The 25289-nt window shown below is 43.0% G+C and overlaps 1 protein-coding gene across 1 annotated transcript in view; it reads left to right on the top strand.

Annotated features, from left to right (window-relative positions):
* LOC126272401 (retinal homeobox protein Rx1-like) overlaps window positions 1–17465 on the top strand; it is a 343405-nt gene extending 325940 nt beyond the window's left edge. Inside the window, exon 3 of the mRNA XM_049975229.1 lies at window positions 14398–17465. Coding sequence (XP_049831186.1) covers window positions 14398–14775 — 378 coding nt within the window. The 3' untranslated portion in view covers window positions 14776–17465. The remainder of the gene's footprint in view (window positions 1–14397) is intronic.
* Window positions 17466–25289: the final 7824 nt, after the last annotated feature.

Below are 25289 nucleotides of genomic sequence, written 5' to 3'. Positions count from 1 at the left end.
TCCTCCCCCGACTCATCTCCCCACCCCCACCCCCCACCCTTCGAAACACAGCCCGCATCTCGTGGTCGTGCGTTAGCGTTCTCGCTTCCCACGCCCGGGTTCCCGGGTTCGATTCCCGGCGGGGTCAGGGATTTTCTCTGCCTCGTGATGACTGAGTGTTGTGTGCTGTCCTTAGGTTAGTTAGGTTTAAGTAGTTCTAAGTTCTAGGGGACTGATGACCATAGATGTTAAGTCCCATAGTGCTCAGAGCCATTTGAACCTCCGAAACACCGCCAGCAAACAGCAAGCGTTCCTTTAGCCCGCCGATGTGTGGCTGTGAAATAAGTAGCGTTTTATGGGTACGGCGAAGCGCTTTCAGTACGGTGCCCGTCTCGGACAGTCGTCATAGGCACGGAAACAGCTTAGTAAGCAAATGGCGAAATTTCTCTCAATCAGCACATTTGTTCTACATATACAAACTAGTTACATACTCCACTAGTTACGTACACCACAAGCCACCATACTCTACATCTGCATCTACATCTACATACATACTCCGCAGTGCACCGTACGGTGCGTGGCGGAGGGCACTTCGTACCACAATTAGCATCTTCTCTCCCTGTTCCACTCCCAAATAGAACGAGGGAAAAATGACTGTCTATACGCCTCTGTACGAGCCCAACTCTCTTTTATCTTATCTTTGTGGTCTTCCCGCGAAATGTAAGTTGTCGGCAGTAAAATTGTACTGCAGTAAGCCTCAAATGCTGGTTCTCTACATTTCCTCAGTAGTGATTCACGAAAAGAACGCCTCCTTTCCTCTAGAGACTCCCACCCGAGTTCCTGAAGCATTTCCTTAACACTCGCGTGATAACCAAACCTACCAGTAACAAATCTAGCAGCCAGCCTCTGAATTGCTTCTATGTCCTCCCTCAATCCGACGTGATAGGGATCCCAAGCGCTCGAGCAGTACTCAAGAATAGGCCGTATTAGTGTTTTATAAGCGGTCTCCTTCACAGACGAACCACATCTTCCCAAATCTCTACCAACGAACCGAAGACGACTGTCCGCCTTCCCCTCAACTGCCATTACATGCTTGTCCCACTTCATATCGCTCTGCAGTGTTACGCCCAAATATTTAATCGACGGGACTGTGTCAAGCGCTACACTACTATGTACACTATGTATTCAAACTATGTATTCAAACATTACATGATTCTTTTTCCTATTCATCTGCATTAATTTACATTTATCTATATTTAGAGTTATCTGCCATTCTTTACACCAATTACAAATCCTGTCCAAGTCATCTTGTATACTCCTACAGTCACTCAACGGCGACACCTTCCCGTACACCACAGCATCATCAACAAACAGCCGCACATTGCTATCCACCCCATCCAAAAGATCATTTGTGTAGATAGAAAACAACAGCGGACCTACCACACTTCCCGGGGGCACTCCAGGTGATACCCTCACCTCCGATTAACACTACCATCGAGGACAACGTACTGGGTTCTATTAGGTAACAAGTATTCGAGCCTCTCACATATTTGGGAACCAATCCCATCCCATGGTTCAAATGGCTTATTGGACCTAACTTCTGAGGTCATGAGTCCCATAGAATTTAGAACTACTTAAACCTAACTAACATAAGGATATCACACACATCAGTGCCCGAGGCAGGATTCGAACCTGCGACCATAGCGGTCGCGTGGTTCCAGACTGTAGCGTCTAGAACCGCTCGGCCACTCCGGCCGGCATACTCTAAATGGCGGAGAGTACCCTGTAAGAGGGCTGTTTACTTTCTTTCATTCTTTTATTTTAAAAGAAAAAAAAAGAAAAAGCTCCTATCGGTTGCGAAATGCAAACCACAGTGAAAACCAAAATGTTTTAAGTGCAACATTTGGCTACAGCTGCCAACTATTTCTCTATGTTGTCGTCGCTCCGCGTTAAACACCAGTAGTAGCGTGATACCATGTTTCCAATACCATCGTCACAGAAGACAACCGCCTGTGCTTTCCGCCAATTGCCTACGTTGGTGCAGTTCTTTGCTCGTGCCAAAATACTGTCCTCACAGCCTGCGGTACATGTGAGCAAAGAGATGAAATTAGAGGAATCCAAGTCCGCGATCAACCTTCCCATCGAAAATGAGCGTATTTGTTGCACTTGCAGTGTGCGGCCGAGTGTTGCAAAGAAGAACTTGCATCACAGTTACGTTATGTAGACTCCAAGAAATCGGTTGGAACCCTCAGACATGAAGAAATCTGATGACGACACTTGGCGGGTGGTTCTATTGCTCTAGGCGTCTCTATGTGCTTACCGTGTGCTCATAATTGAAAGTGGGACGTGACGCGATCATCGGACTTACTGGAGACATGAGCAGCACATCTACCCTAACTTCAACAGATGTTCATTGTGGCTTTAATTTTACGACTGAGCGGAGTTTGAAAAATATAGCCACCGTACTACTCCTAGCCATTTCCTTTCCTGTTACACTCGTAAACGGAGTGAGAGATAAACGGCTGTCTATCTGCTTGCATACGATTCATGATTTCTCTTATCTTGCCTTAGTCCTTACACGCCTGATATACAATCGTGGCAGCAAGATCGTCTGTCGCAAGTGACGGTCCTCTACACTTTCTCAATAGCGTTTCGCTCAATGAACGTCTTCTTCCCTTCTGGGATTCCCATTTGAGTTCACACAGCATTTCGGTAGCTCACCCACGCTGATCGAAACTTTCGTCAACAAATTTACCAGTAAATCTCTGAACTGCTTTCATCTCTTAACTTAATCGGCCTGGAGGGGATCTCAAACACTGGACCAATACTGTAGAACGGGTCGCACAAGAGTTCTGCACGTGGTCCCCTTTAAGACGATCTACATTTTCCTAAAATTCTTCCAATAAACCGAAGTCGACGATTTGCCTTCCCTTCAACCAACCCCGTGAGCTCGTTCCAATAAATGTCACTTTGCAACGTTACTCCTAGATATTAACTGGAGCAATTCATATTTTTACACAGTCAAAGCAATCTGTCATTCTTCACCATTGGTTACAGCGTGAAACAAGATTTTTTTTTGAAGTCGACTCCCTAGCTTAATAGTGGTCTGCTAGCGGAACTTCGACGTTTATTAGTCTCTGGTGACCACTGGTAGACACCTCATGTACCTAATCTGTTGAAAATCACACCCTTCCTTTAAACTCCTAATTATTTCTCCCGGCCACGAAGCATCTTTGTGGGAAAATGCACTGTGATGATGAATTTTTTTTTCTAGAAGTTTTCTCGAATATTAGTCATTCAAGTGGTGCAGAAGACTTGTGTAATATTCGTTCTGGTGTTATCATTTGCCATTGCAGTTATGCGGATAATGTTCGAGAGATGTGTGACCATATTTCAGTTCATATGAGCAGCTTCATTGGTCTATTGTTGAAAATGAAGAAGTAGATTACTTACCAACGTTGGATGAATTGCTGTTGTCGGTAATGCGTTAAATACAACTTTTTAGTAGATTAAGCCAATGTAATGTCGTTGAGTACCGTACAATAACACATAAATAACTAAATATTACTGATATATATGGCAATGATGCGCCAGACCAAGAAATATCTTTACCTCTAATGTGATCTGGATATTCCCCTAATTCGTAGACATCAGTGAATATACAAAATGAGGTTGAGTATCCCTGCTTTCTGTTTATACATTTCCGTGCCTTTAAAAAACATACTCAAAGTTACTCTACGGCATTGGACATTATAATTTACATCGTCAATATATTCTGGATAAATGGCAGCGTCGGTCGTAAAGACTGAAATCATTTATTTTACAGATCGATTTCGGTCACTGTGTGACCATCTTCAGTGCAAACTATTCCAACCTTGTAGGCCCATATCACAATAACACTACATTTTCTATGAGGTGTATCATGTACTGTTTTGATTACTTCTAACAGACATCTTCACTTCTACTGCACACAATAATTTTGAAATTACAGGAGAGCCTATCTTATCACCCCCTCAGTTGCCGATCCAAAATACTATGCCGATCCGTATTATATCTGTGGTTCACTCGGTTCCCAATGGAATTAGACATCAAGAATTTTCATCGTGTCACATCGTATTTATCATTCTTAGCGAATGTGAAGGCTCTGAGTAAGTGAGGTGACAGGACTAACTGGTACATGTGATCTTCCACCGATGAAAGTCATGGAAGCTGTAGTGTCCTACTTGGGACACACATAGAAGTAAGCACCTGACCAGTCAACCAACAGAGCATTTTATTAATACAAAAACTATACACGTAATTCGTGCTCCTCGCTGCTGTAGCCTTGAGAGCACGCGCGAAACTAAAGGAAGTTCATATACACAAAAGCGGCTTAGCACTGAGGTGTGTACGGTACAATTCTGCACATACGGAACACAAACTGTTTACTGCAATCGTTTCACATATTTGTCCGTTGGTGGCACTCAGTACTCTATACTCTGTTCATGCAAAGGCGAACGAACCTTCACTGAGCAACGTATGCCGTAACTGGCCTCTGTAGCCTGATGTGGAACTGCGTTACGTGTCTACACTCGAGGTGAAACTTGATACTCTCATAGGTTCGAACTGGACTCCGACAGAACTCGTCCCTCCTGTCTTGCGCGACGAAATTTTAAGAGCTTGGTGTGCGTTGGTGCTTCGTAACTACAGGAGGCGAGTCTCAACATGCAGCATCTCTGCAGTTGTCGATATCGATGAGACCGCAGGAACCAAGATGTGTGTCTGTCAGTCGGTGGCCTGGAGTCCGAGCAGTAAGGTAGACGAGGTGGAGACGTGACAGGATGGCTGACAGGAGCTTTCATAGTTGGGCGTGCCCACGAATACACCATGAATGAAGTTCCCCGGTCTGCTCATGCACCAACGCGGACTCTCCAAAGTATCTGAAAGGGACGCCCTACGAAGTGGCCGGACGAAGGTTCTTATCTCCAAGGACTCGAGAAGAATGTCACACAATGTCAATGATTATTGATTTCACACCAGACAGGCACTGCTGCAGTCAGTGGATCTAAGTCCATCTCAACCAGTGACCCAGCTAGCATGAAATGTACATTTTGATATCGGGTACTTACCTCGGAAGAGGCCATTGTTCAGAGCAGTAAATTGAGCCAAATGACACAGAAACTGGACAGTGGGTGACGACGTGTGCAGTGTAGACTGACAAGTAGTGATTTGATCTCTTTTCAAACGAAGGAAGTTTCGCCCGCAGTGTGTACAGTGTGTAGGGCAGCCCAGAGAGGGTCCTGTGATATTTGGAGGTTTTTTTGTACCTTTACTTGGCCCGCTCATTAGTGTGAACGTGAACAACGGCGTTTATTTATACATTCTTGGTGAGCAAATGTTTCCCTTTCTTCTATAACTTCACGAACAGTATGTTATAGACACTGTTGTCTCCCAGGATCACAACAGCTGCATTGACAGTGCTGCACGCAGACGCTCCTTGTCTGACAAATATTCAGGGGTAGACTCGCACTTTCATTGACGTGCTAAATCACTCGCTCCAATTCCAATAGCAAACATCTATGAGTATTTGGAATAGCGGATGACAAGTAGCAATCAACATTCCCACAATTTGATAGATACACGGGATCTGATTATCAGTGAAAGGCACAGCTAGAAATAGAATACTTGAAGAAACTTGGAACCACTGTCAAAGCCAGAGATCATGTTAGACGTGATTTGGTCGATGTCCCCGCGGAACGACTAAGTTATTGTTCGTTGTGTTTATATCTAGATGTGTACTTCGCAAGCCACATTATGGTGTGTGGTGGAGCGTACATTGTGTACCGCTGTTACCTTTCCCCTTCCTATTCCAGTCGGCGAATGGTCTGCGGGAAGAAAGCTTGTTGGCAAGCCTCCGTGTGAGCTCGAACGTTAGGTTAGTGGTGTTTAACGGCCCGTCGACAACGAGGTCATTAGAGACGGAGCGCAAGCTCGGGTTATCGAAGGATGGGGAAGGAAATCGGCCGTGCCCTTTCAAAGGAACCATCCCGGCATTTGCCTGAAACGATTTAGGGAAGTCACGGAAAACCTAGATCAGGATGGCCGGAGACGGGATTGAACCGTCGTCCTCCCGAATGCGAGTCCAGTGTGAGCTCGAATCTCATGGTCTTTTCCAGATGTATACGTAGGAGAAAGCAACATGTTGTTTGACCCTTCTATGCGTGTATGTCAACAAAATTTTAAAGATAAACCACATCGTGATGCGGAACGGCTCTCTTGTAGCGACTGCCACTAGAGTAGTTTCAGCATCTCAGTGGCGCTTTCGTGCGTACTAAATGAAACTATAACGGAACGTGCTGTTCTTCTTCGTATCTCCTCTGTTTCCTTATCATTACTGTCTGGCACGGACCCAATATTGACGAACAAACGGTTTTGTAAGGTATCAGCCATCCCAGCCATTTGCATTATTGTCATCGTTGCACTTGAAATCGCTCCGCACGCATGCTCCTAGATATTTTATCGACGTGATTGCTTCCAGTTATGGTTCTACAGGACTATAATATGTCTTTCTGCTTATTTATTGGAAGCATGTTATGCTTGTTTATGCCGAGGACCAACTGCCAACCTCTGCATCAGGCATTGATTATCTGCGGATTTTCCTTCATTTCGCTATGTTTTTCTAGCGATGCGAGTTCTCTGTATATACACGGTGTTTCATAATTCCTGTTACAAGCTTTTAGAGCTGTAGAGGGGACTTAATTGTAAAACATTTTGATAAGGAACCCATGTGCGGAAATGTACCGTTTGGATATAGGTTTGAAGATACGATCACTTTGAAATCTCCCTCTTCACGGTACGCACACAAACTACGAGGGTGCCGTCGTCACTTGCTGCTGTGATATCAGACACCACCCGACTACAACGGTTGTGAAAAACTGATGCGTACACAATGACGAGAGTTGAATGTGGCGCTCCACAGAAAAGCTGCATTATCTACTTTGAAAATTACATGCTTCGTTACGTAGGAGAGAACCTCCGCATCGAGTACTTGAAACATCGTTCATACCAAGGGCTCCTGTAGTGCACAGAGGCAAAAGCTCATTGTCGCCATTCTATGCGTACCTTGAAGCGGGAGGATTGAAAGTGATCCCGTTGTCAAACTTCTTTCACGTCCAAATATATTTTTCCCGACATGGTTCCCGATGAGAACTTTATCTACTATGTCCCCTTTGCAACTCCTATAGGCCTGTAATAGTAGTTGTGAAACGTCTTGTACGACAATCCCGTCTGCGAAAAGGCTTATGGAACTCCCGGCGTTATTCACTAGATCACATACGGGGCGTTCCAGGAGGAATGATCAACATTGAGAGGTGTGACAGGAACGACCATTCAAAGAAATTCTGGTAAATATAAGCTCGAAAATGCATACCTTAAGAGCACTTCTTCAGCTTCGATAATGTGAAACAAACCTCTTCTGTTGCAAGCTCTTTGCTTTCCATGTTCTGCGAGGCGGTAGTAGGGAACAAAACATGAAAAAAGTCCATTAAAATGGGCTCCAAAGCTCACATATTAAGAGGTGTGGGCTTTTGTTTATCTTTGCTGCGGTGAAATGTGTTTTCTACTGAGCAAGTGTTCGTTGGTTCTAAGGTGTCCATTTTAGAGCTCATGTTTACTAGATAATTTTTTCTTGTTTAGGTCCGTGCTACCCCGTCCCAAAATATGGAAAGGAAAGCTGTTGCAGCAGAAGAGATTTATTTCACAGTATCGAAGATGAAGTGCTCTTAGCTCTTAAGGTGTTTGTTTTAGGGCCCCATGCTTACTACACTTTTGTTTGCTTAGAATTATCGTTCTTGTCATATCGCTCAACATTAAACGTTACCCCTAGGACACACTGTAAATAAAATACGAAAAATAATGCTCCCGATAAACTCCACTCCTTTCGAGTACGCTTGAGGATTTATCTCCTTTATGAATAGCGTGTTGTGTTCTATTCGCTAGAATACTTGAATCGATTCACCCAACTGATCTCATGTTCCACACGCTCGTATTTTTTCCTTTTCATTAGGTCGCAACGCAGATTTGCATCGGACGTCTACTGGCTGTCAAGAACATGGCACCAAACTGTCATATGTGTCTCGTGGACGATCAGGGCAACCTGGGTTCCACACGTTCGATATTTCATTGGATGTTATAAATTTGACTGTTTTTTAGTATTGCTCACATCACATCTCGAGCTCTCAGCGAATGCGAAGGCACTGCAACAGTAGCGAGCGCAGAGCGTTGCGTGCTGACAGACGATGGCGCCACCAGCGCGCCTCGGCCGACCTCAGCAACTGCAGCCGCCCCCACGACCGCACCACCACCGCCGCTGCCCCCGCTGTCCGCCCCCGCCCTCCGCCCCCGCCGCTGGCACAGCTCGTCCTGCCCTGCCCACTAGCGGCAGCGCATTTAATGCAATTAGTCCGCGGCGGCAAACACTCAGCATAATGGCGTTAGCCTAGCGCAGTTAACAGTTTAGCCAGTGCAATCATTGCTCCACTGTGCGCCGCGCCCCCGGAGCGTCAGCCGGCCTCTGTCGGACACAGCCGCATTCTGGCTCCTACGCTACCTGTCCAACCGTCTGGCTACTGCTTTTACCATACACGAGCTTAGTTTTCCGTTCAGATCCTTTAATTTTTGCTTAGATCTTTACATCTATGTTCCAACAACTCGAAGAGTATTTCTTTCCGAAATGAATATCCCTCTGCATTGGATTGTAGGCCGATTCGGAAGGAAGGAAGGAAGAATGGGTTTAACGTCCCGTCGACATCGAGGTCATTAGAGATGGACCACAAGTTCGGACTGTGGCATAGATGAGGAAGGAAATCGGCCGTGCCCTTTGTAAACAAATACCTCGACATTTGTCTGGAATGATTTACAGAAATCACGGAAAACCTAAATCTGGATGACGCGTGTTTGAGCCGTCGTCCTCTGGGATGAGAGTTCGATTTGGAAGTTCCGAGCAAAGTGATTCTGTTAACAATCCCCTAGGTCGTTGCTAAGCCATTTCTCTTCAGACTCGCATTCGGGAGGACGACGGTTCAATCCCGTCTCCGGTCATCGTGATTTAGGTTTTCCGTGATTTCCCTAAATCGTTTCAGGCAAATGCCGGGATGGTTCCTTTGAAAGGGCACGGCCGATTTCCTTCCCAATCCTTCCCTAACCCGAGCTTGCGCTCCGTCTCTAATGACCTCGTTGTCGACGGGACGTTAAACACTAACCACCACCACCACCACATTTCTGTTCAATTTCGTTTGCTCTAGCAGTGATGGTCCCGCCAGGTAGGTGGCCTCTCAAGGTATGCAAGAGAACTTCTGTGAAGCTTGCAAAGAACGAGAGAGATCTTGAGGGAAGTAAAGCTGCGAGGGCGGGTCGTGAGGCGTGCTTCGATAGCTCATTCGATAGTACACTATGCCGCGAAAGGTGAAAGCTGTGGCGTCCCCGCACTCCAACCGCGTGCTGATATTGTCGACGCCGTAGAGTTGTTACTGCCACAGCTCTCGCAGTGGAGTTGAGACACGATGCGCAATGACGTAGGTCCCCGCCGGTGAACGGGAGACAGAAATGCGAACTCGTACGATGGATGCCTCTTCTGATTTAAGATTGAATTATTCATTGCCCGGATATGCAGTAGTTGTTAAATCTTATCTAATCCGCATCGTACACACCACCAATTGCGAGGAAACATTGTAATGTTCAAAACTCATTTCAATTAATGAAGTAGGTATTTTGATATTCAGATTAAACTGTCCCTGCTGAACAGTCTTGGGTTAACTATCATTGATTAAATCACTTAATAATGTAGTCCACGCTTGATATTTCACTTGGAACGAACAGTTTATTGTTCCTTGCCCACTAAATACTTTATAACTTTCGCACCACACGCACGCGCAGTTGGTTGGTAAAGTCAGTTCCATTAAAATTAAGTTTCTTGACAATTACGACAACTTGACTCTTCAGCGTAATTGTATTATCTTCGTGAAGTCGTGTAATTGTGTCCTACTCGAGACTAATTGAGTATAGTCCTTTGATATACTATCCACTCTTCCTTTAGTTCCAACTGTTTGAAAGTCAAGTCCAATATTCACTAGTTTCGTCAATAAAGTCAATTAACCCGTTATGCACGGTTAAAGACGTCTATCCGTTCCTGTCTCTGCTTAGAAAATCAGTTCCCGAAGTTCATGAATCACGTCACGCAAGAAACATTTCTGAACGCAAAACAATCTCGTCGCGTTCCGTACTCTCAATAACTAAGACAATAACTGTTCTCGCACGTCTTTACAGGACGAGAGCCAGCAAGCGACTTCTTCTGTGAAAGAGTATTGTAGGCGCATTGAATTTCTTCGTTGCGCTTAAAACTCTCTTCCACATAAAAGTTATCTCTAACATCACCTTGGACTAGGTTCCAAGATACTAATTGCAATTATCACTTGGATACTTGTCCATTAATTAAATGTAAGGTTTCTTCCTCCTCTTTTCAAAACAAAAACTCTCAGTGACGTATAATGTTGTTGTTATCAAAACTTCTTGGTGTTAGCTTATCAGCAAAGATGTCGTATTTGCCAAGATAGCTCTTCCCTAGTTCATATTATGATGTTCTGTCTTAATTGACTTTAAGGGGGTCGTTGGGGTGTTATAAAGCCCAGGCTGAGTCATGGTCCGGCATGCCGCGAGGTTTCATCTCTGATTGTAAACGTCATACAGCCTTTAATTTCGTGGATAATACACATAAAAGACCTCCAAATGTGCCGGCCGCTTGGGCCGAGCGATTCTAGGTGCTTCTGTCCGGAACCGCGCTGCTGCTACTGTCACAGGCTCGAAATCTGCCTCGGGCATGGATGTGTGTGATGTCCTTAGGTCAGTTAGGTTTAAGTAGTTCTACGTCTAGAGAACTGATGACCTCAGATGTTAAGTCCCATAGTGCTTAGAGTCATTTGAATCTCCACATATATTGCTATGATGGTGTTCTCATTCCACATCTGAGTTTTCTGTCATCTCCCTATATCACATACGGTTCCTTACACAATGCATGACCGATTCCCTGCCTCCATCCTTTCGCAATCCGAGATGCTCCGTCTCTTTAGCGTCGATGGGATGCTGAACACTGAACAATCAGCTTTACTTTCTAGTTGTTAGTTAGCACCTTCTGGCGATTTGCTTATCGAGAGGTCCTGAAATGTAGTTGGTGAGAGAGAGAGAGAGAGAGAGTGCACCTCCACAAAACTTGCCCATTCTATAACCAATAGGTAGCAAGCCCCGAAAACATACTCGCATCTGCTACGTGGGATTTAGATTTAGATTTCGAATTCGCACACGACTGCAAAAATTTTGCTTTTGTATGAATTTGACTGTGATATATGTGTATCTACAATCTTAACACGGTTTTGCATCTCATTACGGAATACACCATCCTGTCTGTTTGGATGATTTGGAAATGGGTTCAAGTGACGCGAAAACTAGTCATCAATCAAATAAGAAAATTGAATTTTGTAACTCTGGCTGTTTTCTGCATCAAACTGGTTAACATAGGTTGCTGTCTCGTTATTATCCGTGTAATGAGTTCCAAAAGAAATCCGTTGGAATTCGATTACTCGATAAATAGTACAGTTCTCAAGGCTGTCAATTCAACTAAGTACCTGGGTGTTAAAATTACGAACAACTTCAGTTGGAAAGACGACATAGATAATATTGTGGGGAAGGCGAGCCAAAGGTTGCGTTTCATTGGAAGGACACTTAGAAGATGCAAGAAGTCCACTAAAGAGACAGCTTACACTACACTCGTTCGTCCTCTGTTAGAAAATTGCTGCGCGGTGTGGGATCCTTACCAGGTGGGATTGACGGAGGACATCGAAAGGGTGCAAAAAAGGGCAGCTCGTTTTGTATTATCACGTAATAGGGGAGAGAGTGTGGCAGATATGATACGCGAATTGGGATGGAAGTCATTACAGCAAAGACGTTTATCGTCGCGGCGAGATCTTTTTACGAAATTTCAGTCACCATCTTTCTCTTCCGAACGCGAAAATATTTTGTTGAGCCCAACCTATATAGGTAGGAATGATCATCAAAATAAAATAAGAGAAATCAGAGCTCGAACAGAAAGGTTTAGGTGTTCGTTTTTCCCGCGCGCTGTTAGGGAGTGGAATAGTAGAGAGATAGTATGATTGTGGTTCGATGAACCCTCTGCCAAGCAATTAAATGTGAATTGCAGAGTAGTCATGTAGATGTAGATGTAGATGAAGCTCGAAATTAATTAATTTGTGTGTGATGGAATACGTGGACAAGTTCGGCATATCGCTAGATTTTTAAATGATTGGTATTCATGGCTTTTGCTAGGAAAGACACACACACAATGTTTTAATGACTATGTTAATCTATGTTTCTGTTTCGAAAAATGAACTCTCCAACTGCGCGATCAGTTTGAAACTGATAACGTGGATGCGAATTAATGACGGAGGGAAAGTCTGAAAAATTCGAATGAGCTGCATAAGCTGAAGTTAAGGGCTGCAAAGAGAGAGCCTCAGCAAAGCTCAAGAACCCGAAGAATCTTCTTCCTTACATACAAGCTGAGTACCATGCCTTCTACTAAACACCAGAGGATGAAGTTAACTTTTGAAAAGAGAGAAATACATTTGTACAGATAAAGACGAGTAAAGCACAAACTTCAGTGCTGCTAACGAAGAGAGTGTGTCGTTCCGTGAATGTTTCAAAACTGTCCACGTGAAATATTTGCTTCAAAAGTTGTTGCAGTGAAATTGTTTGACATGGACATTGTTCAGTTCTCTACAATAGGAGTAAGAATATTTTTATGCCAAAGAAACCACTAAAATATAAATTGTGTCGTGACTTTTATTTTCTACTGTTTACGATCTTCTAAGAAACATAAGACAATCAAGTTTTCATGTATGCTATTTTTTAAGTTATATGCATCAAAAAAGGAAGTACATTTTGTGGAGGTGGAGCTTCACAGCTCGTAAGTATTTGAAAAAACTTCAAATTCAACCAGCAGAGCTGCTGATAAATAAATTTCTCTTTACAATAACGGCTTACGTGGTAATTTTATTGTCATTTGTTATTTGGTGTCAGATAACATAAAAGTCGTCCTGTGCCACCTTCGAGTCGGTACTAAAACACTTTACATAGTCAATAGTGATACGTACTAACAGTGATAATCTTCATACACTAATTCCAGCCCGGAGGGGAAAAGGTGGCGACACGAAGGATATCCTATCATACTCCGCCATAAACATTGCCATTTCCATAAATTTTCGTATCAACTGGAAGTAGATGTAGGATAAAGGCCAGGAAGAAAAAGAGGAAAATGATATTAAGCTGCGAATATCATTTAAGAAATTAGCTTATTATGTTACTTAGGTAGTTAAATGCGGTATAGTTTGCATTTCTTTAGTGTAACACGTTTTTATTAGATGACTTTCTTGTCCGTCTGCCTAGTTCGTACAGATTTTAAAATGGGTTTCCAAACTAACTTCCCAATGAACTAGAGACTGGAAATGTTTAAAATAGCTCAAATTTTGATGAAAATGCGATATTAACTCGCTTTATTGTTGGTCTGTTCGGTACACGTGGAGGTGGGTTGAAACGGTTGGTAATGCCTGACATGTCAGCTGCCCTGCAGGACTAGTGCATTGTGCGAGTAGTAGCAGCATGCGTTCCAGGCGGTATGTGAGTGGACGGGCACAGGCTAGCAGAGAGAGGGCAAGGGGGATATGTGTGCAACGTGTGTCACACAAATGTACATGTGCTAAGCTGCAGATAGAAAGTTAGTCTGTTTGAAATTAAATATTTAAATAGAAAATAAAATGTTATCAAAATGTTCAAAACTGAGAAATTTCAAACACACAAAATTAAAGAGTAGAAAATAATTTTCAAATAAAAATAAATTTTTAATATAACTCGTTTTTAAATCAAACTGCAAAGTATATAATAATTTTTCCTAGTACCATACAGTTTCCTAACCACATACAGATAGTCCTGAAAATATGTGCGGATGAACTTTTAATAGCTATGACGGTACTCACAAAATTTATAATGGAAAAACTTGGGATACATGCAATAGAGAATAGTTAGGTGGTGAACTACTTGTGTATCAATTACATATTGCACTCGCCCCACTTCTTCGATATAAATCGTAAAAGTATTTCCATAGCTATTAAAAATTCACAAATTTAAATACTCCTCATAGGTAAAAATCACATTAGGGAAAAATATTTGTTTTGACGTCCCTTACAACCTCCCAGAGTTTGTCGGTTTAAATACTTTTCACCCTGTATATTGATGACAGCTTCTGTATTTGAGCTGTTGCTTTGCACGCCTCTAGAGGTAGAATCGAAATCGCTATTCCCCCTGTCCGGGTTAATAGTGGGGCCTTGCCGGGTGTTGCAGGTGTGGTTCCAGAACCGGCGCGCCAAGTGGCGGCGGCAGGAGAAGATGGAGGCGGCGCGCCTGGGGCTGGGCGAGCTGCCGGGCGGCTGCGGCGTGCGCGCCGGGGGCGGCGCCGGCGTTGGCGTCGGGGGCGGGCCGAGCCTGGCGCTGCCCGTCGACCCGTGGCTGGCGCCGCCGCTGCTGTCGGCGCTGCCCGGCTTCCTGGCGCACCCGCACACCGGCTACCCCAGCTACCTCACGCCGCCGGAGCCCGCCCCCGCGCCCGCCCCCGCCTCGGCGCCGCGGCCGCCGGACCCGCGCTCCTCGTCCATCGCCGCGCTGCGCCTCAAGGCCAAGGAGCACGTCGAGTCCATCTCGAAGGGCCTGCAGATGGTCTAACAGTCGCCGAGTGGCGAGGCCCCGCCGGCGACGTCGCCGCTGCGCTCGGACGAAGCCGGGACCTCGCCACCGCCGGCGCGCCCCGATGGCTGCAGCTAATGCCGCACCCGCCGTGCCCCTACCCTTGCTGCCGACCCGCTCCCGGAGCCGGCCCGCCCCTGCTGTCGCCGCGGGGCGACCGCGACTCACCTCCGCCGCCCCCGAGCTACTAACCCGAGACCAGTTGCACCACGAACTCCGTGTGACTCGCCGAGAAGTTTCAGTGATTTTCTTCGTAACTACGGCCATTGACGCTGCAATTAAAAACACAGAAGCTGGTTTCTGTGGGAAACCACCAGTCTCCGAAGTTCAGCGATCAGTGTGCCTGCCAAAATCCGGGTTTGACCCCTAGAACCGTCAAGAACATTTCATCGATGGGAGAACTGGAACATTGTCGTTTAGCTGCTCAAGACAGTTGGGTGATTATACAATGTAAAAATAGCAGCTCCTGTTTCGAAAGTCGATAATAGCGTCAGTGAGTACCATACGTTAGTCGTGTGTTCCTCCACTGCCGTCTTCCAACGACAACATAGACAGAGGATAAAGCAGAAATGGTTCCAAGCCGACCGGTTTCCTCAGCCTGAGTGTGAAATTCACTTTTACCTGGATGACAAACCGGATAACGTTACCTTTCAGGATCTCTGATATTGCAGCTACAGGACGCTCAAGTAGATTTCTAGTATACAGCAAAAAGACAACAAATGTCTACGACTAGAATGGGTATTTATTGCCTATACGAGGAACAACTCTTCGTTTCTTAAAAACTGTCTGGTTTAGAACAGGTGAGATAACAGTACAATGCTGATACAACCAAGATCTTGAGGAGGATGAAGCAAAAACACAGAAGCGAAAGGACGCAGCGGCGAGTTAACGATGCAAGACAGCAGTTTGTGATACCTGTCGCCATTAAGAGAATTTCAGTTTTCCTTTTGGTCTAGCCCGTCTGATAAGAAACGTTAAATGTACATCTTGTTTGGGTTCTCTGTATCAAACACCACACAACGATCACCGCTTGCCCTACACAAATGGAAATTATGGCAGACCTTGTACTCCGGTCCGGTGAATGATGCAGCGATTGTATGAACGGGTTAAGGGCCTCTGTGGTCACACATCGCACCTAATAGTGTGGAATTAAAGCTTACCTTTTGTCTTTGATAATAGTGTATTTCTTCTTGAAACAGTATGTGCAAGGTCAAAGCGTCGTACTCAGTAATGCAACCTTAACTGAAAGAATTCAACGGATCAGCTTCAGATAACTCATCACTCATTGTAGTACTGCAGCACGTCATCTTAAAACACAGCTGCGCTATCGCTATTCGTAATAACCTCGATTTCCGCCTGTGAACAGTTACTGACAAAACCATTTGTGTCTATGTAGCGACGACAGTGAGATAAATATGTATAAAACTAAGCTGTCCGTTACTTCTGAAAAGTTTATTAGGTTCCCTGGATGCTGAAGAGGATGGAGACAGTTGTTCTGAAATATATGTGAATCATAACAACAACCAAATCGATGAGAAAAGTCTCTGGGATTCCCTAACTGTAATACCAGTATAACACAGCAGAATCAAAAGGAAGCCCACAATCAACAGGAAAACACAACGGATAAAAATTATCTCGAAGTTAGAGAAGGGCAAAGAGGTATTAATGAACATATCAAGTTACAGCAAGAGGGAGTTGCAGCAGATTATATTCTTATTCGGTGTAAACTTTATTGCAATGACTTATTATTCATCAGCATTGGAAAGACTTCTGCCATACACACTGATCGGAGAACCAGTTCTTTTCAGACTACAATGTCCACATGTCCATTAATGTTTAGAGCAAGAATCGTAGAGTTTTCATTTTGGTGACTGTGTTCCGTAACTTACAGAATCATACGGAAGAAAAATAGCAAACGTAAATATTTACAACTTTCACTAAAACTTTGAACTACACTGCTGAACTAAACTTATTTTCCATTAAAGTGAGTAATGTGAGAAATGAATGAAAAAGTGACTAACTGTGTTGTGAGTGATACTATTGAAATTCTCGTGAAATGAAGATTGACGTTCTGTCCACCTGTACGCGAAATTACCTGAAACTAACATTGGGTTAGATGTACTGTGCTGCAAAGAAGTATTTGAAACGTAACGAAATGTGCTCCTAAACTTTTGATTTAGTGCTTAAGTCCCGAGAAATATCTGTCCTCCAATATCGGCGATAGTTTTTCATGACCTTTTGTACGAAAAAATGAGCTATCTTTAAATGGCCGTAGATTGCTGTTTGAGAACAAAGGTAATAAACAAATACATTGTGCAATACTAGCTGAAATATTATTACGTATGGCTGAAATGGCTCTGGACGTACCATTCATTTTAGAAATAAATGTCTCATTGCCTGTTCCAGATTCTTTTTGTCAACAGGTATTATGAAATTAGGCGTATTACCGTTTCCCTCATTCAGTCAAAACTTATTTATGTTTGTATTTATTAGAAACAAGTAGATACCAACTGTAAAAATACGGACAACTCATCTGTGTGGGTAGCTGTTATAGCAGTAAGCTCTCTTTCAGCTATTGTTTCAGTTCATATGCGACGTTAAGTAATTTATATCTTCGTGTAATTAAACTGTATATATTATTAAATATATAAATGTCCTGTTGTACTGTGCATCGGATTTGTGTGATTTCAAAGCACTGAAAACATTGTTCGTAATTAATTTACCCTCGTAATTCCCGTCCCATTTTATTAAAGTTCTACCCCACACACAATTTATACAATTTTGTAGCGACTACGCATTGTGAATAATGAAAACGACTTATTTGATTCAACAAACAAACATTTTATACTGTTCAAATTCTTGCCAGTTATTTTACGTGGAATAACTTCTTCTGTTTCAGAAACATTGGTTATATTTCGCATCTTAAAACATTCAAACTTGCAAATACACTTACGAATTTATTCTTTCTGTGCTAGAAACTGTTTATTTGTCACATAACCTAGGCAAAAAAAGCCTGTGAAAATAATTTGTTGCTGCGGAAACGTTTACAATAACTCATATAAGGCACTAAGCAGATGCTCTTACTTCCAGTAGAAACGTTAAGTTCGAATGAATGCTTTGTTCTACACTACTGACCGATTTTGACCTTGAATAATTAAAAAGTACACCTTTAACATAACAACAATAATCAAATACATTTGTAGTAGACAGGTTAAATATCTGTACAACGGAACTGGATGTAACGTCATAACTTCACTACAAAGAGGTATCAATACTTACTGTGAAGGGAGTACATCCTTGTAATATACGCTAATGATATCGCTGCAGTGTAGTTTTAGTGTATGTTCATCCATAGATGAAAGCCATCTTTAAATCATCGTGACCCGAGAAGACCGGTAAGTACTTGTAATATTAAAACCTAAAGAATCACAAAATTACTTCGAACAGAACGAGCCAGGGAAACTCTTATCCCATAACAAATGCTATTTTATACTAATTAAACTAGATTAGATGTTCCTTTTTGTTCCTTACGCTAATGCTCTTTCCGCAGAGCCCGAGTAAAGATACATATGGGGAAAGTAAAAAAAAACTTAAACATGTTTTCATTTATGAGATGACAAAAAACTTGTCGTAAAACACACCCACGTACAACATATGGTAATAGGCCATTTTAGTCACGCATTGTCATAGGGAAAACCAGTTTATAACACTTATTGATACTGATCACATTACTGCACTGAAGATGTGCGTAGTCGTATTCTACCCAACACTCAAGTTATTTTATGTTATTAATAGGCCTAACACACACATAATAAATTCATCAATAAAGTAGGAGTTAGCCATCAACAAATATTCTGAACTGCTCTTAAAGCGTATTTTACAAGTATTTACTATTTTTGTGGCTGCTGGCAAGCTATAGGAAACGTGTGTTTCTGCACACTTGGCACATTTTTGACCAAGTTGGTGCTACAGACGAGTGCTGAAAATTAGGTGGACTGATGAGGTAAGAAATGAGGAGGTTCTCCACAGCATCTGAGAGGAAAGGAAGATATGGGAAACACTGACGATAAGAAGGTACACGATGATAGGACATATGTTAAAACATCATGGAATAGCTTCCACGGTATTAGAGGGAACTGAAGAGGGTAAAAACTGTAGAGGAAAACAGAGATCCAAACACATGCACCAAACAACTGAGTACGTAGGTTGCAAGTGCTGCTCTGAGATGAAGAGGCTGGCACAGGAGAGGAATTTTAGTGAAATCAATTCTTGGTTTGAAAACGAGATGTACTTTACATCAAATTTCGACACTGAATAAATGTACTGAGTAGCAGAATTTAGTGTCCCAGTTCATTGAACTGACCTCTGCAGGACGTTCTTGAATTCACAGAAGAAGTAATTCGTTCGAGACGTTTGTTGTCTTGGAAAACTCTAGCTCTCCCTGGTTAGTTAACCCAAGAACACTCTTATAGATTTGAAGCAAAGTATGCTAGATTTTTTTAATTTTTATATCACATATATCGGACAACATTTGCATTGCAAATAAACATTTGCTTATGCGTTCCAGCAGTTCTGCGCTCAACTCCTACAAAACTGTATTATGAGGTTATTAGCGATTTAATATTGTTAACATCTTCTATATATTTGTCGTCGTATCTTAAACATACACAGGGGGTGGGGAGGGGGGGGGGAAAGGGGGAAGGGGGGCGATTCTTGCAAGCTCCGAGCTCCGTATAGTGTGCATTCTCAAGTTAGGGAGAAAGAATTGTCTGACAAATATTTTTATCCCTTCTAACCTGTTTGTGCCATAGGAGAGTAACAGCGACTACCTGAGTGTATCAGCCACACTACTTATTATCACGATGTGGGAAACCACAGCCTACAACGATCATACGCAAGTAGTGTTTATTAGAACGGCAGCAGTATGATGTTGATGAAGACTGAATGTATGTGGCACTTTTCAGTGTTCCTCTGCTGCCACACGCATTTCAGGCCGTGTACTCAGGCGCTCCTCGGTAGACACTTCCTTGCCTCTGAGAATCTGTAGCGTTCTAGCCGTCTGTTAGATCAACATATGTTTGGGTGAAGACTTTGAGCTTTATGGCTTAGCAAGTCGCTTGATCTTTGACGTGAGCCAGTCAGTGGTAAAGCTTGGCGGGCACAATCAGTCATCTTGGCCACATGGTCAGCGGACAAGGCTCGTCTTCCGATACCGCCAGGTGCAGTGAGAAAGTGACCATCTGCTTAGAATGAACTCTTTGTGCTAATGGAATGGCCTCGCTGAAGCGACTTCCTTCCGTATTGTGCTGAGTTCGTTGCTGACTGCTTGCTTGTGCTGCATTTACGTGATCCTTTGCTATGTGGTCTTTCTGATTTACTGAACGTCAGATTTCTTCCCTCACAATAGTTTGTAACCGTGTTTAATATGGGAAATGTAAGCACGGTGGAATGAATACCCACTTTCAGGTTGTTTGTCTCGTTGCTCTTCCACTCATTCTGAAATATTTCGGGCGTTAATACGACGAACATACGGCATTTTGTATACGGTTGATCATGTAAAGACAAGTGGTCTATTGAATAGAATTTGTATTCGCTTTCTTAACAATGTATAAAGTATTCGTATAATATTGGATTTTTACGAATTTCTTTCTCACTCCACTGATATTTATTCAGATCTCCACATGTTTTCTACATTTTCGAACATACTACGTTTGCTTTAAATACTTTTAAAGCCTTTAAATGAAATTTTCAGCTAGCAAGGTAAGTTTAGTGTTGATGTTGAACTTCAAGATACGTGCTTTCGGAGACAGAGATATCGACATAATATCTGCTATTTACTAAGTGAGATCTTTTCCCTGTTATTAGCTGTTATAGGATACAGAGTGCAATCACACTTGCAGACAGAGATTACCTCTATTACGCACACACATTTAGTGAATTGCTGCATGAGGTGTATTGCAAGGTGTTTGGTATCACTTTTGTCTAGCTGTAAAGGAAGTTTGCAGAGTTATGCGGTCAATTTTAAATAAGCCAAGTTTATGTACTTTTATCTCTCAAACCAATGAAGGTAACAATCTAAAATTTTTGAATGTAGCTTATTCACGTTACTTATGTCTACTGAAGCAGAATTAAGTAATAAGATATAAAAGGTTCGGAGATACAATTTTTTTAATTATCCCATTCTCATTGTGAACATGTATACATGTAAGACCCTAGATTTATTCCTATTAAGATCACCGCTATACAGTATTTCATGTAGCTACCACAAGTAGGTTTTGATACGTATTACAAAAAAGTTATTTTGAAAAAAATCGCGTTTAAAGTTTAAAAAGATAAAAAAACTAACTAATATTTTTAAATTAAAGATCAAAGCACGTAGCAGCATAGTCAGCACCCTTCTTCCCTTGAGGATCAGTGGACAAAGTTCAAACCCATCGTACAATATGCGTTAGATGAGTATGTGCCAAGCAAGATCGTAAGAGATGGGAAAGAGCCAACGTGGTACAACAACCGAGTTGGAAAACTGCTGCGGAAGCAAAGGGAACTTCACAGCAAACATAAACATAGCCAAAGCCTTGCAGACAAACAAAAATTCCGCGAAGCGAAATGTAGTGTGAGGGGGGCTATGCGAGAGGCGTTAAACGAATTCGAAAGTAAAGTTCTATGTACTGACTTGGCAGAAAATCCTAAGAAACTTTGGTCTTATGTCAGAGAGGTAGGTGGATCAAAACAAAATGACCAGACACTCTGTGACCAAAATGGTGCTGAAACAGAGGATGACAGACTAAAGGCCGAAATACTAAAAGTCTTTTTCCAAAGCTGTTTCACAGAGGAAGACTGCACTGTAGTTCCTTCTCTGGATCGTCGCACAGATGACAAAATGGTAGATATCGAAATAGGGAACAGAGGGACAGAGAAACAATTAAAATCACTCAAAAGAGGAAAGGCCGCTGGACCTGATGGGATACCAGTTCGATTTTACACAGAGAACGCCCTTCTTGCAGCGGTGTACCGTAGGTCTCTAGAAGAGCGTAGCGTTCCAAAGGATTGGAAAAGGGCACAGGTCATCCCTGTTTTCAAGAAGGGACGTCGAACAGATGTGCAGAACTATAGACCTATATCTCTAACGTCGATCAGTTGTGGAATTTTGGAACACGTATTATGTTCGAGTATAATGACTTTTCTGGAGACTAGAAATCAACTCTGTAGGAATCAGCATGGGTTTCGAAAAGGACCGTCGTCTGAAACCCAGCTCGCGCTATTCGTCCACGAGACTCAGAGGGCCATAGACACGGGTTCACAGGTAGATGCCGTGTTTCTTGACTTCCACAAGGCGTTCGATACAGTTCCCCACAGTCGTTTAATGAACAAAGTAAGAGCATATGGACTACCAGACCAATTGTGTGATTGGATTGAGAAATTCCTAGATAACAGAACGCAGCATGTCATTCTCAATGGAGAGAAGTCTTCCGAAGTAAGAGTGATTTCAGGTGTGCCGCAGGGGAGTGTCATAGGACCGTTGCTATTCACAATATACATAAATGACCTGGTGGATGACATCGTAAGTTCACTGAGGCTTTTTGCAGATGATGCTGTGGTGTATCGAGAGGTTGTGTTGTAACAATGGAAAACTGTACTGAAATGCAGGAGGATCTGCAGCGAATTGACGCATGGTGCAGGGAATGGCAATTGAGTCTCAATGTAGACAAGTGTAATGTGCTGCGAATACATAGAAAGATAGTTCCCTTATCATTTAGCTACAAAATAGCAGGTCAGCAACTGGAAGCAGTTAATTCCATAAATTATCTGGGAGTACGCATTAGGAGTGATTTAAAATGGAATGATCATATAAACTTGATCGTCGGTAAAGAAGATGCCAGACTGAGATTCATTGAAGAATCCTAAGGAAATGCAATCCGGAAACAAAGAAAGTAGGTTACAGCACGCTTGTTCGCCCACTGCTTGAATACTGCTCAGCAGTGTGGGATCCGTACCAGATAGGATTGATAGAAGAGATAGAGAAGATCCAATTAAATGTTTATACAGCATCACTAAGTCCACGTTTTATTATGTACAAATGGTTCAAATGGCTCTGAGCACTATGGGACGTAACTTCTGAGGTTATCAGTCCCCTACAACTTAGAACCACTTAAGCTTAACTAACCTAAGGACATTACACACATACATGCCCGAGGCATGATTCGAATCTGCGACCGTAGCGGTCTCGCGGTTCCAGACTGTAGCGCCTAGAACCGCTCGGTCACCCAGGCCGGATTTCATTGTATTAAATCCCACAAACACATTTTTGGGAACTTGTGTTAAGATCGTACTACTGAAAAAAACATTGGGATTCTGAGAATACACACGTAGACACTTTCGGAGGAGATCATAAATTCGCCTCGTGGCTCATATAACAGCATCGGAAACAAAGTTCTTCAGGAATAAATTTCTGATGTTTAAAACACTCCTGAAACTTCAGCCTTCCGGAATTTACGGCATGATTCAGGGCCAGATGGGCAAAGTGACTGTTGAAGGGAAGTGACTAGTAGTTGTACAAAGTACCCCCCTCCACCTGCCTGACGGTGGCTCGCGAGGAATCTATGTACATGTACATGTAGATGTATCGTTTCTCTGTTTGAGAGTTTGTGGAAGTATGAGGCCAAGGCTACTTTCTTCATACTTTCTCAATAATTTTCGTTGTCCTTGATGGCAATTCAGTAACATTTTGAAGATGATCTATTGTTTACTCAGTCGGCAGACACCTCAGTGGTGCGCCATTTGACAATGTGGTTGTGCGAAGAGTTTGTTTTAATCTTCTGCGACATGTGACCATCATCATTTGTACATGCCCAACGCAATCCAGTTTCTTTAACTCCTCTTTTTCATGTGGATTTGATTCAACTCGGCACTTGTAAGTTTTTGAATCGGATGTAAAGAGATGTACGTCCGAAGTTAGGTACGTAGATTTGAGAATACGCAAGTGGCTAATATTATAAAATTAAAAATAATAAACTTCAAAACGCCATTCAGAGATAAGTGAGATAACTGAGATCATGTGTTGACCAAAGCCGAAAGAAACTTTTACCTTACGTAAAAAGATGGATCACTTACAAGATAGTGATCAGTAAGTGATGGAAGCTTTGCTACTACTATTCAAGGATCCGTTTAATACAAATGGTCCAACCAATGATGCCTGTTACACACCATCATATCATTTTACCAAGGAAAGAGTGAAGAATGTTGTAGAACTTGTTTTATATAATATAAAAAATTTTGATTTTTTGCATGCAGATTATCCGTAACTCCCGTTCACCCCCCACTTTTCAGTTATTCTGTTACACAGTGAGAAATTTCTTGCCACTTGGAAATTTAAAAACAAATCCAGTCAGATTGTGTTTATTCACAGATGTGTCAGCTTCTATACAGTAGGGTAATGTTTCCAGCTTCTAGAAACTGGGACCACAGTCTCTTATGAACAAACAGGTTAAAGTATGAAGTAGTGAAACTTTTTCACCTCGATAAATCAGGAATGTGAGGGAGGAATGGGCAAGGGACGCTTCTGACTTTCTGCAACTCGCTCTCTGAGGCTTTTGTCAATTAACCAGGCGTGCATGGTCACCATACCTTTTGTTCGTTACGTATGCGTGTGAACTGATAGACTCTCTTGCGCTGCGCCAACATTCTTTGATCACCTGTGACAGTAGGTGCACGTAGCATAGAACCTGACAACCGACACTAGCAGTAGAGCTACCTATGTACCACCCCACTCTCCACTGTTACCATGTGTATCCAAGATGGCTGCGATGATGTCATCCAAGATGGCAGCCTGTAGACTTGGCAACAGTGCATCACATCATCCAAAAATGCTACTGTGTCGTCTTTCAAGATGGCGGATTTTGGCGGGAAGCTAGATCAATTGGACTACCTCCACTAACCTAACCCCCCTCCCCTCCCCTCCCCTCCCCTCCCTCCCCCCAGAAAATGGCGGATAGTTCAAATTCCATCAAGACAATGCAACACACCTCTACTAACCTAACAAAATGGCGGGCTAAAAGGTCACTTGGGCTACTACCACTAACCTAAGACATTCAACTGGCACCTCTTCCTAGGGAGTGGCGGGAAGTTTCAATTTTGGAGGAAAGATAGGTCAATTGGGCTATCTCTACTAACCTAAGAAAATGGCAGGAAAGAAAGAGTAGTTGGGCTACCTCCACTAACCGACCGCCACCTCATCCTAGGGAATGGCGGGGAAGAGCAATTGACCTGCGCCAGACAGAAGCCTTAATTTTGCATGCACTGTTTATTTAATTAGTTAGGGGCAGTACCACTATCAAGTGTAGTCACCATGGGGTATGGAGTCCAACTCACCTAGTACACAGTACCACCAGCAGAGGGTGCTGTCGTCTGCTCCGTGACGTAACACAAGATGGCTGTCTGGAGGGGGAAAATGACTTGCCTGTGCTGGGCTACTGGAGAGAGAGAGGAAGGAGTGT

Source organism: Schistocerca gregaria, chromosome 5 (genome assembly GCF_023897955.1).
Source record: "Schistocerca gregaria isolate iqSchGreg1 chromosome 5, iqSchGreg1.2, whole genome shotgun sequence".
Lineage (NCBI taxonomy): Eukaryota > Metazoa > Arthropoda > Insecta > Orthoptera > Acrididae > Schistocerca > Schistocerca gregaria.
Note: the sequence above shows the minus strand (reverse complement) of the source record. Positions and strands in the feature narration are given on the sequence as shown.